General features: G+C 41.4%; 1 protein-coding gene across 1 annotated transcript in view; it reads left to right on the top strand.

Annotated features, from left to right (window-relative positions):
• Positions 1 to 16,361, top strand: part of SPON1 (spondin 1) — a 375,349-nt gene that overhangs the window by 108,722 nt on the left and 250,266 nt on the right. The window contains exons 4-5 of the mRNA XM_090032775.1: positions 2,939 to 3,012; positions 7,587 to 7,709. Coding sequence (XP_089888901.1) covers positions 2,939 to 3,012; positions 7,587 to 7,709 — 197 coding nt within the window. The remainder of the gene's footprint in view (positions 1 to 2,938; positions 3,013 to 7,586; positions 7,710 to 16,361) is intronic.

Here is a 16,361-nt window from a genome sequence, read left to right as displayed (position 1 = left end):
CTGAAAAAGCTAATATTTTAAATCTTCTTTGCCACTCTGCTATGTGTGTTGGATAAAAATATCTTGTAAATATGTGAGACCCTAATTATGCAAATGTATTTCAGCTTAGAGGACAGTTATGTTGAATTGTATTAATCACTCTAAGTGGCTGTTTGCCAGTTTTATGGTATTGATGGATAGTACTTCAAGAACATTTAATGTTTCACTGAGTCTCTCTAGGAGAGAACAGGATGTTATAACATCTTGCTCCCAAAAGTCTTTTGGTTATTATGTGAAAAATCCAAGAAAATGAAGGCTGTGCGCCATTATCTTAAGCCTGTCTTTGTCTAGTTGGCGCTTACTCTCATCAGAGGCTGAGTGTTTTTTTAAAAATGTCTTGATTTTTTTGTTTGTTTGTTTGGATCTCTCGAAGTACCATCCTCATAGTGTGACCTCTTAGAAGACTTGACTCTGCCACTGACATAATTCTGTCTTTACTGTACCATTTGATTTGTTCCCACTGTTTTGTTATTAAAATACCATACAAAGGAGTTGGCAACCTTTTATCACCATGGCCTCCTGCTTGCTACCCAGTCCCTTCCTGCCATGGGACCCAAATCTCTGTAGTTTCCAATGAACAGCAGATGTTGTGGAGGTGGTGGGATCCTGGAGACAGCTTCACTGGTACTTTGGCTGGAGCATACTGTGCTTCCTTGGGCCAGATTCAGTTTGTCATGGGATACATTGGTCTGTGGGCCATAAGTTGTTAGCCTTTAAGCTAACCTGTTGAAGTCCATGAAATTACCTCAGTGTAAAGTTGATGTGAGAAGAATCAGATTGTGTGGTTTTAACCAGTATGCTCGTGATTTGACATAAACATTAATTCTCGTTAACCATTTTTTATTTCAGTATACTTGGGTAAGAGCTTCAGTGTTATATTAATGATGCTGACAGGCTGGTAATATGACAAACGTTTGAAAGAGATTGATGTTCACTCAGGCCCTTGGTATATGTGATATTAATGGCTCAATTAGCACATTGGGCTGTTGGGTTCATGGCTTTGAACTTGCTGGTACAAATGGAGTGCAAGATCATGATCTCAGGCTCCACATACGCTGGCAAGTTGAAAGGCTGCAAATGGAGCTGATGCCTAATCCCCAAAATCATACATCCTGGAATGCAGATGTGGCATGGGAGGCAGCATGATTGTTGGGATCTGAGATCAGGTCTCATTGCACCATTATATTAACATTACCAGGGAATTAATTGATAAATACCTTGGAAAGGACACAAGGTTTGTATATGAATTTAATTCACATAATTATATATGGCTGAAAAGAAAGAAGTACTTTAGGCATGTGTTAATCAGGTGGGACCTGCACAGCATTTTGTCCTTAAAGGGGTAGATCTGTCTATATTTCAGTTGTTCAGAGCTGCTCCAATATATAGGATGTAATATTATCACTGGAAAAAATATTGCGTAAATTTGCATTTTCTGCTAGGTTTATGATCTATTTTGTTGTACTTTTACTTGAAGCTATTTAACAGATGAGGAATGCCAGGGAGTATTGAGTGAGAGCAGTAAATTAAGAAAGCCTCTCTAAACTTCATGCTGTCATTGAAAAAAAAGAGCGAAAAACAAAAACAAAACCCCAAACCCCAGATATATCAGCCCAATGGCCAAAGTTTTTAGGGTCAGAGCAAGCTCTACGTGCCCTCTGACCTTCAGGAATCTTGTTAATGCAACAGATTTACAAAGGAGAAACAAAGAGCCTGTGCTGTCTCCTTGAAGCAAGCAGAGTCTGAAAAGAGTAGAAGTGTGTGCTCAAGAGTAAAATGTGCAGAGTTGTTAAAAACCAAAGCTAGAAATACAAATGAGCGATTTAAAAGGTCAAATTAAAAATCCTCAAATGCATTTTGCTGAATTTCATAACTCTTTCTATAGGTAATTTCCCTTAGCTATCAGTTTTGTGGCTTTGGTATTTCAAACATAATGGGTCTGCCCCAAACTCCTTAAACTCAATGGAAATTATATTCCATAGGCTGAGAGGGGCTTTGGGAGCAAACACAATGCATGTTATTTCTGATACCATATTGCTCTGAGCTTTTTTTTTTTTTTTTCCTGAGGAAGGAGACATTTATTTAGATATAAATAAATATAATACAACTATCTCTCATGAGTACAATCAATGATACAACTATGGCTTTTCTCTAAGTAGTTTCCCTTTTATCTTATTTATATTCAAAATCTCAAGACAAATTGGAGTTTACAAACTCAGTGTGTTGATATTAAGCATTAATAAAATATTATAAATGTTATTAGTTTTAATATGTTTTTTCAAGGTTGGGTTGCCCTTTGAAGGAGTTTATCATGATGCTGCTTATGTATATAAAGTCTGTATTTTATTTGCATTAAATTCTTGCAGCATATTGGAAACATCTCACTCTTCAAAATGCCAAGTAATTTTTTATAAATAGCTGCTTGTTTTAGCAGTATTGTTTTTCTTAACTCAGATATAATTTGTGACACTCAGCTGAATGCCATACACTTCAGAAACACAGATTCGCAGTACAATATGACTGATCATTCTTTATATGGTATCAACATTTCAAGTTTTTGCTATTTATAAGGAAAATCAAATGCCACTTGAAGTAAAACTATATAGCATTGTATACATCTACAGTGAGGAGTGTGCCTAGATTTTAGTAAATATTACTCAGCACAGAGAAAACTATTTGAATAAAATGGAGTTCTTAAAACATGGTTCTCTTGGCAACAAGATAAAATCAAATAAAATAAATGAAGAGCTGGCTCCTTGACAGACTTTTAGAGAGATACTTTGTGATGCATCAGATTGTACAAAATGTTTCAAGAAAGTCCTGTGCTGTCCATTCACTGCTCTGCCATTCATTTGAAGGAATGATTGTATTTCATTAAAGCTGTGTTCCTCATCAACAGGGCCAGTATTGTGCAGAAGCGAATTATTTATTTTCAAGATGAAGGCTCTCTTACCAAGAAACTATGTGAACAAGGTAAGATAAATTAGGACTTCTCTCTGTGGATTGTTCTACAAACTCCTAGTTATCCACTATATAAAGTTTTAACTTCCAAGCCTTACTTTTAGGCCCTACAAAACTTATGAGATGAATGTGCCATCTCCTATCCAGTTATATCCTTCCTCAACACTTAAGTCATCTTTCATGTTACCTTTATCTCTTTCCTCTGCTGCTACCCCTGGAGTTTTTTTCCATGGTAACCTTTAACAACATCCTATATGTGCAGTGAAATATCCATTGAAAAGAACGCAATTTTGTGATTCTTAGTATTTAAACATGAGGGCCCAGGCCTCCTTGAAAACCCTTGAATGAAGCATACTGATGTTTCATGCTGAGAAGGAGGAAGTAGAAAGAGGAGGAATGATTACCCTTATGTTCTTGCATAAAGAAATTATTTCTCTCCATGGGAGGTTTGATTATAAAGAGAAGTTATAGATGTAACTGCTTTCCTTTGGTTCTTCTAGCATTTCTCATTCTTTTATATATATCCTCATGTTAGTCCCTTAGGGCAGGAATTGTCATGATAACTGTGCAGACTCTCAGGGGAGATTTGTCAAAAGTACCTATGGAGGTTTAAGAGTATAAACTCCTGTTGAAAGTCAAGGGGATATGTGTGCCTGAATCTCCAGGGTATGTTAGAAAATCCCAACATAAGTATGTAACAAATGGTCTATAAATAAAAGTGAAAAAAATCTGACAGGTAAAACTTCAACTCAGATTTTCTTGGCAAATGGTATTGCCACCTTCTCTTGTCCAGCTATGTTGAATTCAATTATAAATCTTATAGATGGTTCTCTGCATTTAAATAGTGGTTTCATTTGTAGGCCTTTGAAATCAAAGGGGACTTACTACTCAGTAAAATTATATTCCCTTGATATTAGTATGCATGGGTTCTTTGGAATTTACTTCCAAAACCCATACTTTTACAAAAATATCTTTTAAAGGGTAAGCTTTTCACGTCTCTAAAAATAATAATTTCTTTGTGCAAAAATGCAGAGATAATGGTTGAAAGTATTTCCATCCCCTGCCCTTTCTTCCAATTTAAATGCTTGAGCTGTGTCTAGTTCAATGGATGCTAAGGTGATGAACATTTATTTTTGGGGCCCAAACCTGGAATTAGCTTAATCTGGTCCTGAATATAATATTTGTAATAAACTGAATATGTGCTACTCATGTGCTTAATTGAATTTTAATAAACATGGCATCCTTGATGGTAGCCATGATTCACATATGCCATTGTATTGTACCATTTCATACATTGAGGAATGCACATTACACTCATTAAAACTAACCTTTCAAATTCAGTGTGGGGAATAGGTTGAATAAAGCCACTGGAGCAAGCAAAATAAACATATTTAAGACATCTGTTCATGTTCCTAAAAAGAGAGAGGAATTGAATACAAATGAGAAAAGCAAGGACACAAAGTTGGGAATTTGGAGTAATTCAAGTCCTGTCTCTGTTAGGAAAAGATTGTGTGTGTGTGTGTGTGTGTGTGTGTTAAACCATATATCTAACATGTTTTTAAAACCTAGTGACTTAATTAAAACATGCTAATTTGTCGTGGTCAACAGTGAGGCAGTCTGTGGCCAGTAACCTATTTAAAGGTATTAAACTGTCTGCACAGTTGTTTACAGTGTTAGTTAAGACATTTTAGCTGCCATACTGTCAAAACCACAGTTTCCTAGTCTAGAAATGGCCTAAATTAAGAAACAGTTTGCCAAGCCTGGCAGCAATTCTATGTTTAGAATGTATTCATCTGTGCCAAAGGCGGAATGGTGTCTTGGGTGGTAGGGGAAAGTATAGAGGTGTAGTGCTGCAAAGCTTTATGCTCCAGGAAAACACAATGAATATTTCTACTGTAATTTGTAGGGTTGGCCCAGAAGGTTGTCCTCAACTAGTCCAAGGTATTTGAACAATTTCTCTCTACCAGTATCCTACTTTATGGCCAGCACTATACCGCTATAGCATACTTTTTATGCTTCAAGTAGAACTCTCCGAGGGGTCCCACCTTTAAATTAGTTGGGTCCCTTCCTGTACTTGGCTTGAATTATGGGCAGGAGAGACAGGAAGTGGGGTGTTTCTGAAAGTCAGGAACAAAGAATTGCTGGCTGAGTTCTTCTACTTGAAGCGTGCTGGTGCCTGGATGAGGGTGAAATACACTTCAGAAACAGATGGAATGGAAATTGAGCAGGTTGCTGTCAGCATTATACCCTGAAATTCAGATAAACTGAGGCTGGGCTGGGCTGGACTGTCACTGGGGACTGAGTTTAGAGGTTGCAGTATGGATGATCACTGGATGTGGGCTTAAAGACAACCTTAAAGATTGTAGCACCATAGCCAGTGCCTTCTGCTGTCACTTTCCAAACCTTTTTGAGACAGTATGCCATGTGCTGCTTTCAGAGGAGATGGGTGCTATAGCCAGTATCATAGCAAGGGAGGGGCAAGTGAGGCAACTGCCTCAGGCACCAAAGTGAAAGGACACCAACAGACACTGCCCAGATGGAGTGTGGTGCAGCATGGAGCAGTGAGCGGCTCGTGGCGGGGCATGGGGAGCCAGTGGGGGGGTGGCTCCCACTACTGCATGCACCCTGGGCAAGCATGGGGAGAGTGTGTCCCCCAAATCTGTGCATGGGGTGAGGCTTGCCCTGGGTGCCAAACTTCCTTGCTATGGCGCTGGACGTAGCCTTAGTTCCTCAGTTTCTAGTTTAGCACAATTATACTGACTAGCCAATTGCCCATCAAGAATGATGGCGGGGAGCAGGCAGGGATGGAGCCCCATGTCCCCCTGTCTGGGCCCACTTCCTCTTTCCCTCCTGCTGCTTGGGGACTGAGCCTGCTTTCCCCCCTCCCTGCCATAACAGGGCTGGGCCTAATGCAGGGGAGAACCAGGCCTGAGGGTGGAGAAAAGCCAACCTGCTGTGGTGGGGGGAGGGGAGCAGTGGGTCTGGGCTGACCCAGCAGTGGCAGGGAGATGGGAGGAGCAGGTTTAAGGCTGACACTGGGGAAGAGAGGTGGGGGAGGAGGGGGAGCCTAAGTGGGAAAGGAGGCTTGCTCCCCCTGCTGCTGCTGCTTCAAGTCAGGCTAGGCCCACTGCTCCCTCTGCACCACCATGGTGGACTGGCTTCTCCCCTCCCCCTTCGGGCTCACTCCTCCTCTCCCCCACCCTAAGTTGGGTCCAGACCTACTCTTTCCCTCCCCCCACCACCACTGTTGCATCAGCCCGGGTCTTCTTTTTCAAACCCACTGCCATGGTGTACTCACTCCTCCCCACCATGTTGGGCCCGCTCTTCCCCACATTGGTGCTGTGTTGGCCCTGCAGGCAGCAAGAACAGAAGGGGGGAGGGGCAGGCTGAGGCTAGCACCAGTGGCCTCACCCCCTGCAGCATCCTGACCCCACTCCCCCCTGTGCCACAGCTGCCACCTTCAAGGAGCAAGGTGGGAGGGTCAGGATGAGGCCAGTCCTGGTGGCCTTGTCCCTGTCCTACTCCAACGTTGCCACCTGCAGGGAGCAGGGTAGAGGAGAGCGAGTCCAGCACTGCTGACCTTGCCATCTGCTCTGTTGCCACTGCCTCCAGGGAGCAGGGCAGGGAGGGAGGGGGGTGGTGAGGCCAGCACAGCCTTGCCCCATGATGGTGGAGACACAGGGGAGCACATGATGGCTGGGATACAGGGGACGGAGGGTGGGGGGGCAGGCCAGCACAGCTGGCCTTGTCCCCCTTGCTCCATCCCCTGTATCTCCACCATCATGGAGGTTCTCCACAAAGCCAACACTTACTGGCTCAATGCTGTATTTGCATTCTGATTGGGTGTTTCAGTTGCCCAATCAGAACATGAATAAAGCGTTATGGACAGCCAGACGGAGAGATTATGGCTTTTATCATTTTAAATTCTATAACAAGTCTTTTCCCCTGATTTCCTTTCCTGAGGTCACTCACATGGCTCTTTACTCTCTTTAAATAGCTGACTAGGATAATTTATTTTTATTGGCCATATTTTTCATGAGCACATATTAATTCACTAAAGTAAACAATGCTATTGTAGCTAAAGTTGGAGGAGATAGTGTTTGGCTTCAGATCTGGATTTAAATTGTAGGGCTGAGTTCATTTTCAAGACTAAATAAGAGCACAGGTTTATGTTTGATTTTGATACTGCCAGAATCTGGTGTTCTGTTCTTGTGATATTTCAAGATTAGCGGAAGGTTGATGTGATCTTTTATGCTGGACATCTTGTGAAATTTTCACACATCAGATAAGAACCAGAAAAAAAAGGCTCCGGTTTGGGATCTGAAACAGAACCAAAACTATAGTGGCAGTGGGTTCATATCCAGGAGATATTCATATCTAAACAGGCATCATTATCATTACTTGGATATTTCCAGGTTTCTGTTTTGGCCCATATCTAATTATAACCCAAACTTTAAAAAGCAAAACAAAACAAAAAATCCCTTGTGAGTGCTATTCAGCACTTGTATTTCTCTTCTGGATTCTCCTGTCATCTGTACAGCTGTAACAAAACATTTTTAAAAATGCATCCATTGCTCCTTTTTCAGACTCAACCTTGGAGGGCGTGACTGACAAACCAATCCTAGACTGCTGTGCCTGTGGAACTGCTAAATATAGGCTAACTTTTTATGGAAACTGGTCAGAGAAGACGCACCCAAAAGATTTTCCAAGTGAGTATTATTAATTTTTGATTATATTAGCACCTAGGGGCCACCATAAGGATTTGAGTTCCTTTCTAAAATGTTATTAAGTTTGCCCTTTAAAATCTTTCATAAAACTCTCGTGACTTAACTGAGCATGGCACCAAGCTGCTAATGACATTATTTGCATATGTAATACATTTTACATACTGTCCTGTTTCTCTTTATCTTTTGGAAAGACAGACAAGTCTTGAAATGCAAGCTTTGTTTGTCACTTAAAGCAAGATTTTGAAAAATGTCTAAATGATAGAATCAGTGCTCCTGTGGCAACAAAGTATAAGTAGCTATAAAGATTAAAGCCCTCCCAAACCCATTAAAATAGGCTTTTTGGCTTTTGTTGGCCTCTTTCCCCCTTTTCTTTTCTATCTTTATATTTTTTTACTTAAATATTGGCTGCACAATCAGTGACAGTAAGGCAGGTGAATAACTTTGGTATCTAAATCACACATTTATTTGGTCTTTAAGTTTTGATATTTGGGTTTTTTGTGATCTTTATTAAAGCCTTTGTGTGTAGATCATTTTTTAATACAACTGTCACCCAGTGTGGTGAAATGTCATCATGCAGTCAAAGGCTTGTCTGCATATGAATGAGTTCCTTGATACAGTTTATGCTGATGCTGTCTTACAAAACAGAATAGTTCAAATATAGCATCTGTGAGTTAGTAAAAGAGTTTACAATGACATAATTAAATTGTGTTTGACTTTCTGGTTGGGCAGCAGAGTGCATGGAAGATAAAACAAGCTGTAATTCTAGTAATTGCAGTGATATTCTTTTAGGATATTAGATGATTTGTGCATCTGCTACATAGTTCTCTTCAAATTTATTCTTTGTGTGGATTTGACTGCTGCAACAGAATCATTTTAATAGATTAATCAAGTTATTTCTTTTCACTTCTGTGAATTTATTTAATTACGTGATCACTCTTTCTGATTTGTTTTATATAGTTGCCCTACATCTTTGTTTAACTTCTCTTCTTCCAATCTGAAATAATTTCTAGTTCTTTATCCTCTTTCTACAGTTCTCAGTCAGTAAACATCCATTACGCACTTCAAGAATGATCTGACTCTGCCATACTACATGCATCATTACTAGTGTACTATAAAAGTGGATGGGTAGACCTAGATAAATATGGAAAAATAGTCTATACATAGTTGCTAAAATTATAAAATGAATAAGTTTTTTCTGTTTGTTTTGTTTACTAATTTGTTTACATCATTTTGTTTACTTATTTGTGTAGTTGAATTGTTCTGGCACATGTCCTTGGGGGAAAAAAAAGTAAATGACAAATAAAAATGAATGAAAACTAAATTTTGTGGTGAAAGTATGTGTAAGCATGGAAGAAAATTAAGACCATGGGGCACATTACACTAGTCGCATAGCTTAGGTTCTCACAGAGGAAGAAATATGGTATAATATTTTAAAAAGCAAATAACTGAGGAAACCCCAATCTTCTCATGGGTATGATAGAAGGAATTCAATTTTTTATGACAATCAGCATGGAAACATGAAGTAGGGAAGAATAAATTAAGCTTACAGAACTTCTGAAAGATCTTTAGCTCACATGGTAACACAAAATAAATCAGTGATTTATAATGATATGGGTAACAAAAGAGTTAGTAACAAAGCAGTCCCTCCATTTAGGAGGGAACTGTTGTCCTTGTTTGGAGAACCCAGGAATGGGACATCTGGATTGGCAGGGAGTATCCCATTAGGAACTTTAAAAAACTCCCAGAAGACTAATCAAGGGAGGAAGAAGCAAATGGTGATGGGGTTAGACTGCTCTGCTGGGGTTAGAGCCAAAGGGCTCTCCTCCTAGTACAAAGGCAGCATGGAAGGATTTGCTTTTCTCTGTTTGTTTCTCTGTTGTTTTACTTGGAGAACTGCCTGAGAAACTTATCAGGGAGCAAAACCTACATAAGGAAGCCAGCAGGCTAGGCAATCCATTTACAGGGCTATTTTCTGATATTATCAAAATAATCTTTGCAATATAATTACTCCTGTGGTTCTTTTATTCTTCTTTCAGTTATTGTGGTAGGCTAGACGGATATCTTACAGAAGGCTTTGGTTCAAACTAGGAGTGTGTAAATGCATGAAGGTGCAAACTGAATTGTTGGGTAGGTGTTGCACAGCAACAGGATTGTTGCACATAATGATATTTGTTTATATAAAACCCCTCCTTAACTAATACCTAGTAAGAAGATGCTATTTTTCAAAGTGTAAGAAAATCTATTCTCCTTTGTTTGAGTCTTGTTTCCATTGAAACTAATTGGATTGTTGCTGCTGAGTTCAGTGGCAGAAGCGTTAGACCCATGCAGAGCACCACGTAACAGATTTTCAGATGAAATTTCTGGAAGGCTGTTGTTGAAATTATTTCATCTCTATGTAGTGGTATTAAAACTGAAAAGAAATCATTGTCAAATTGCTGTTTAAAATATTGAGACCATGCAACTCTTAATTAAAATTGAAATCCTACTCTCTGCGGATTCTATGAATCACTGATTATTTGTCCTGCCGCAGCAGAAATGTTGAATATATCTCCAATGCAGTGGTTTCCATAAATACGTTAGGGTTGTCCATGAAATTACATATTACCTCCAGCATTAACTGGAGTAGATTTCTCATATTGAGCTCCCATGAGGAATATTATCTTAAAATGTTTACCACCTGCCACATGCGTTTACAGTAGAATTACAGACAGCGAACGCTGTTTCTAATTCTTTACAGTTGTAACTTTTGTAGGAAAAAATACACTTGAGCAAATTTAGAAACAGAAATAGGTTTGTATAGGATATCTATGACACTAAAACCTGAAAGAGCTAAGTTTCCCCTTTGCCCTGATGACGTCAATATAGCTAATATAGAAAATCAACATATACATAGTAATATTTCTCATTTGTTTACGCATGTAACTTATTTGAACATTTCCCTGAATAGTCTCCACGTAACGTGGGCATCAGCATTGATGTTTCTTTTCATCTCCACTCTTTCAGAGTAACCCAGCAGCACTACAAAAAGTGTCATGTAAAATTGTGGCTTTAGAAAGAATAATTAACCCAGTCCTAGATGCCACTACAACATCTAGTGTATTCTTTCCTGGGTACACAAGAGCTTGCATGTAAGACCCTATTTTATACATTTATGTTGTGGTACAGAAATTTTTCCCCTAAGGACTGCTTATGCCAAATAAATATTTTTATGATAAAAAGTTACAGCAAGAAATCTGATAAAACCTCATATTCCAAGTTTATAAAAACCTTCCTGTGTTAGGCTTATAATAAGGAATGATTTAATAGTCATTATGGCAATGGAGCTGAAGCACCTTTATTCTGTTAAATATAAAAATGGATCATACACATAGGCTCTAGCAGACCTGCTGAGTCCATGTAGCAATGCTCAGGATGCAATTGCTTCATCATAAATCTTGTTTTGTAAGGTGTCAACTGACTGTACAGTAGAGGAAGAGAGGCTCACCAGTGGGAGAGTTTGAAAGGCTTCCAAAATGATCTCTTTCAAAGTGTTTTTTCTTTCACAAATATCCAAGACCAAAAGATTTTAATTAAGCTGCTGTTAGACTTGTGAACTTGGATGGATTTAAGAGAGGAGAAATAACATGTTTTTTTGCCAGACAAATTTTCAGGAGCTATTACTGTTCAAGATAAAAGGACCACTGGAAGCTGAGTATTGTATCTATATTGCATCAGACTTATTGAAATAGAGCTATTGCAGTTCCTTTCACATTTTTCTGGCCAGTATTAGTGTTTGCATATGTCCTGTGGCATATAAGTAGTTCGTGTTTTCTGGCTAGTGTCCACATATCATGCAAAATAGAGAACATTTAGGGCTTAAATCATTATTTCACCTGCCCAACTTAACAAGTGTTACATTTCCTGATACTTTTATTTGTCAACAAAAATCTTCAGTTAAGCTTGTCAGTGGTGGAACTGCATATACCAGAGGTGCTCAAACCCAGGTCCATGGGTCAGATCCATCCTATGGCCTTGTGTCATGTGGCCTACTGGGCTCCCCATGGGTCTAGAAATTTGGCAGTTGGAGAGTGGTGGCATCACTTCCACACTGGCAAATTTCTGGACCCATGGAGAGTCCTGGGCCCTGAATGCTGAAATAGGTACCCAATCCCAGCACACTGGGCCAGAGGAGTGTTGGGCCTGCGGGCCCAGTCTCAGCACACAGGGGCTGGGAGGGCATGGTGCTGGACCCCAATGCCCAGTGCTGGTGTGGGGGGCCAGGAGGGAGTGGTGCCAGACCCTCAGGACCCAATCCCAGCATGCTGAGATGGGACGGGATGGTGCCAGGTTCCTGGGGACCAATCCCAATGGGAGGGGAATCCCAGGCCCTCGGGGGCCAGTATCAGTGCATGGGGGGCAGAAGGGGGTGCTGCTGGGCCACAGGCCCAATCCTAGAATGCGGAGCTTGATCCAACTCGCAGATTGGCTCCATACCACTCATCTGGCTCATGGGGCCAAAAGATTGAGTTCTACTAGCATACACAAAGACGAAGTGGGGAGCATCCATTTGATGTTTGTCTGTGTTCCATTTGCCATTATGAAAACGTGGGGCTTAGCTAGAAAAGACTGTTCTTGGAAAAAATGGGATATATGTCTATGGTATTCTGGCCTTTGTGAATACGGGGCTCAGAAAGAACCTATTCCACCCTGAGAAGGTGAGGGGGGGGTTTGTTTGTTTGTGTTTGTTTTTTTGTTTTTGTTTTTAGTGTCTAGGGCAGTGAATAGGGGGGATGAAACTGAATAATGCCCATGACTGTGAGAAATCTATGAGGAGAAGGACTGGGAGTAATTTTTCTAGGTTAGTAAGAACCACAGAGCAGTTAGAGATTGCACTTTCCCTTGAAGGTCCTAAAGTAGTTGGACTCAGCTTCCAGAAGCTGAGAGACCAGTGAACGGAGTACTTGGGTGAACTATGGTGTGTTCTTTACATGTTCTTCAGGCCTTTGGGTTCTTGTTGTGGCAAGGAAGGAAAAGCTGTTCAGGACCCATAGGACAGTAATGTGCCATTAATATTTGGATTTTATTGACCATGTCATTTACTTTTCTCAGGGGTTAATGGCCTTGTTCAAATTTATTATGTTGTATGTGAGGTCTCTGATGAATAAAGTTATAATGATCAATGCCTTGTAGCAGATGAGGCTCATGATGTTCCATGGAGGTCACACATCAATACACAGTGGGCATGTCTGCATCTGCATTTTATCCCAGATCCATTTATTTGTGAATAAACTACTTGTGAGTAAGGTCCCGGGCAGGCTTCTACACATGCACGGAAGCAGGGGCAGATTTGCTGCTAACAGCAGAAAACTGCTGCTGCTTCCTTGGGCCCTGCAATGGGCCCCTGCTGCTGCCAGGGGGTGCTCTAAGCTCCCCCTGGGTGCTAGCCCAGGGGTTGGCAGGGAACAACAGGCCAGGAGACAGTTGTGTCCTGGCTAGGGCTGGGACAATACACCCTGCCCCTAGGGGCTGCCTGCTGCTGGGGTGTGGGCAATGTCCCCCTGCCCCAGCAGCAGGGAGCTCCTAGCCCTGGCTCCCTGATGAGGGGCAGGGGACTTGGAAGGAGTTTCAAGGGAGGGGCTCGTCCCAGCCCCCTGCCCCGATCTACCTCACCCCTGCAGCTCTTTCCGAGCTCCATGCCTTGATCACCCAAACAGGGCACGGGGCTGGCACCTACCCCTGACCAGGACAGTTCCCAGCCCCTGCCCTGCATTTGGGGCAGAGGCTCAGTAACCTGTTCCCCACTTAGCTCCTGAACCGTGGAGCTTGTTTCCCACTCAGCTCCACAGTGCGAGTGCAGAGGTGGGCAGGGAACAGGCTCCTTAGCCTGTTTCCCCATCCAGCTCCATGCTTATGGAACTTAGTGGGGAACATACTCCCCAGTCCCCACCAGCAGGGAGTTCCCAGTGTGAGCTCCACACTGCCAGGCCAGCACTGGGAGACCCTTATCTCTCAGCACCAGCTCTGTTACTGCAGGGCCAGGCTGGGAAACTCTTATCTCCAAGTTCCAGGTCTGCAGTCATGGAATTGGCACTGGAAGATAAGGATCTCCTAGCCCAGTCACAATGGTGGAGTGGGGGCTGGGAGTTAAAGATTTCCCAGGCCACACTTCTCGATTGTGATCTCGGAGCAGGGCATTTGGAGTTGCCTGCTGCTGGGACAGGGGGACATAGTTCATGCCCAGGCTACAGTGGTGGAGCCCGCTCTGGAAGGAGAGAGCTCCTGTGAGCAGGGAGGAATCTCCTGCACCCTGGTGGACAGCTGACCAGGAGCAAATTTGCTCCTGGTCAATCATCTACACAAGCACTACTGTACCATTGCTAATCAAAAGAAAATTTGCTACTTGCACTTGAAGGTAGGAAATTTACTTTCAATTAGCAAGGTTTATTGTGATTAGTGAGGTTTAAGCATGTGCACGTGTAGACACACATATTTACTTTGCAGTAAACTATGCTACTGTGCAGTTAGTGTCTCATGTAGATAACTTGCAGAACTCATTGCCAGATGATTTAGAACAATAATCCTTCACCAGGCTGTTGCATGCCTAACCCTGACATGTTGCAAGCTCCCACATGTGATTCATAACATAAACCCAGAGATTTAAAATAGCAATCCAGTGGCAAAAACATTCTGATCTGTTGTGGTCTTTTGTAGCACAAAAATTGCTCTATTCTTTTTTTCTGTAGTTGAGAAACAAGTGAAAGCTAAGAGCTGGCAATTTCTGATGAGTGCCTTGTGTCTAAAATAGTAAAGAACCATGGTTTTAGAGGCTGATAACTCAACTGGTTCAAAAGAAGACTGGACAAATTACTGGATGATAGGTACATCGGTGAGTATTAAGCTTGACAGGTCTAAAATGTCTAAATTAGGACTTCTTACACCTCTAAATGCTGGAAGCTCCAATGGAAGAGGAGCAGGGGCAGATCAGTCTGTATAGACCTGGCATAAATACCATCTCCTTTAGCTTTCTCTCTCTGCTAGTGTGAGATGCAAGATACTGAGTTAGATGGACTTGTGATATGACCCTGTTTACATTTCTTCCTTTCTTATGACAGATGCAAATGGTATTAGTGTGTCTTCAGGAAAGGCCTAGTTTTTACCAACTGTTTAAACCTGTCTTTAATGCAGAAACTCTTCTCTTAAAAATGAATTTGTTAAGCATGTCTTTCTTGTATGGGGTCATCCAGATGGATAGAAAGGGGTTAGTATTGCTCTACAGATTGCACAGACGATCAACATGGGCAGTAGTTGAGCTGAGAAATTCCTTCTTATTGTAGTTACTTTGTAGGTGGAGAGGGCAGAAGTGGAATCTTCTTTGCTTGAGTAGTAGCAACTATTGCTTTCTGCATGAGAGGGCCTTCAGGGAAAATGGCAAGCTCTGACTTGTAAGTTAGATCAGAAATCCTGGTAAAGAAGAAAGGGAAAACTACCCTTGAAACTGTCTGAAGGTTTCTTCTTTTGGGCTTCTTGTGTCCCTCCAGTATTAAATAAGTGGTTATTAGATTGTAGTTCAAGAAACAAGCTGCTGCCTCACATTAGCTATCACTCTGCTTTGATATTTGGTGTTGCATGGACTATTGGACAGTCCTGTGTTAGATTGTGGTGGAACAGGTCTTGTACTCTGAAAACCTCGGGCACCTTTGGCCCTAGTTTGCTTTGAGCAAAGCATGGAGACTTCCACTGTTGTACTGTCATACTGTTTGCCTCCTTCCTTGACATTTTCTTCCTTGATTTGCTGTGGGGTGTGTTGTTTGTTTTGATTTTTCTCTAGCACATTTTTGGAAATTGCTGTTTATTTTTATTTTTTCTAATTCCCCTTCTGTTATCCCTGATTACTTCCCCCCCTCATGTTTGTTTATCACTTCTCCTCTTCCTCTCCCCCACCAGCCTTTTTTGTTTTCAGTGTCAAGGTTTCATCTTCTTTGAGTTAGTTTGCCTAGCTTTTTACTTTCCTTTCATTTTTTCTAGTTTTCTACCATTCCTTCTGCTTTCACTCTCTGTGTCACACACTCCGTGTCTGTTTATATGTGAAGGATTCTGTGTCTCACTCTTTCAATCTGTTTCCCACATCCCCTTCTGGTCTACCGTAAAATCTTTCATTCCATTAAATTCTCCGCCTCCTCACCACATTCTCTGTCCAGCTACATGAGTACCCCATCTGTTCATCATTTCCCCTGCAGGTTGCTGTCTTTTCCTTAATGGACAAGGACACTCTCTCTCTGACACGCACAAAAACACTCTTTCCTCTCATGCACAAACACAGTTCTCCCAGAGAACTCTTGGGAATACCTTGAAACTCTGACCTTTTTTTTCAGTATCTTTACTTGGTAGTTTGCCTTCTCTTGATTCGCCCCCCCCACCCCAAGTCTTACATTTTTCCTCTCTGTACTCAGTAACCCAAGAAATCAGGGCAGGAATTACTTTGTCCTTTGTTCCTGACTTTAGAGGATTTCCATGGCCACCTAATCTGATGGTGAATTAAGACAAGCAAGCTGAACAAGTGCAGAGGCATCAAAATTGCCTCCTTGTTCCATTTGTATAACCTTGGAGAACCTTTTTCAAAAACTTTTTTCAAGTAAACCAGTGCAACTCATCGAA

This window comes from Crocodylus siamensis, chromosome 2, assembly GCF_052110815.1.
Source record: "Crocodylus siamensis isolate JL-2025a chromosome 2, ASM5211081v1, whole genome shotgun sequence".
Classification (NCBI taxonomy): domain Eukaryota; kingdom Metazoa; phylum Chordata; order Crocodylia; family Crocodylidae; genus Crocodylus; species Crocodylus siamensis.
This window is presented reverse-complemented; position numbering and strand designations above follow the sequence as displayed.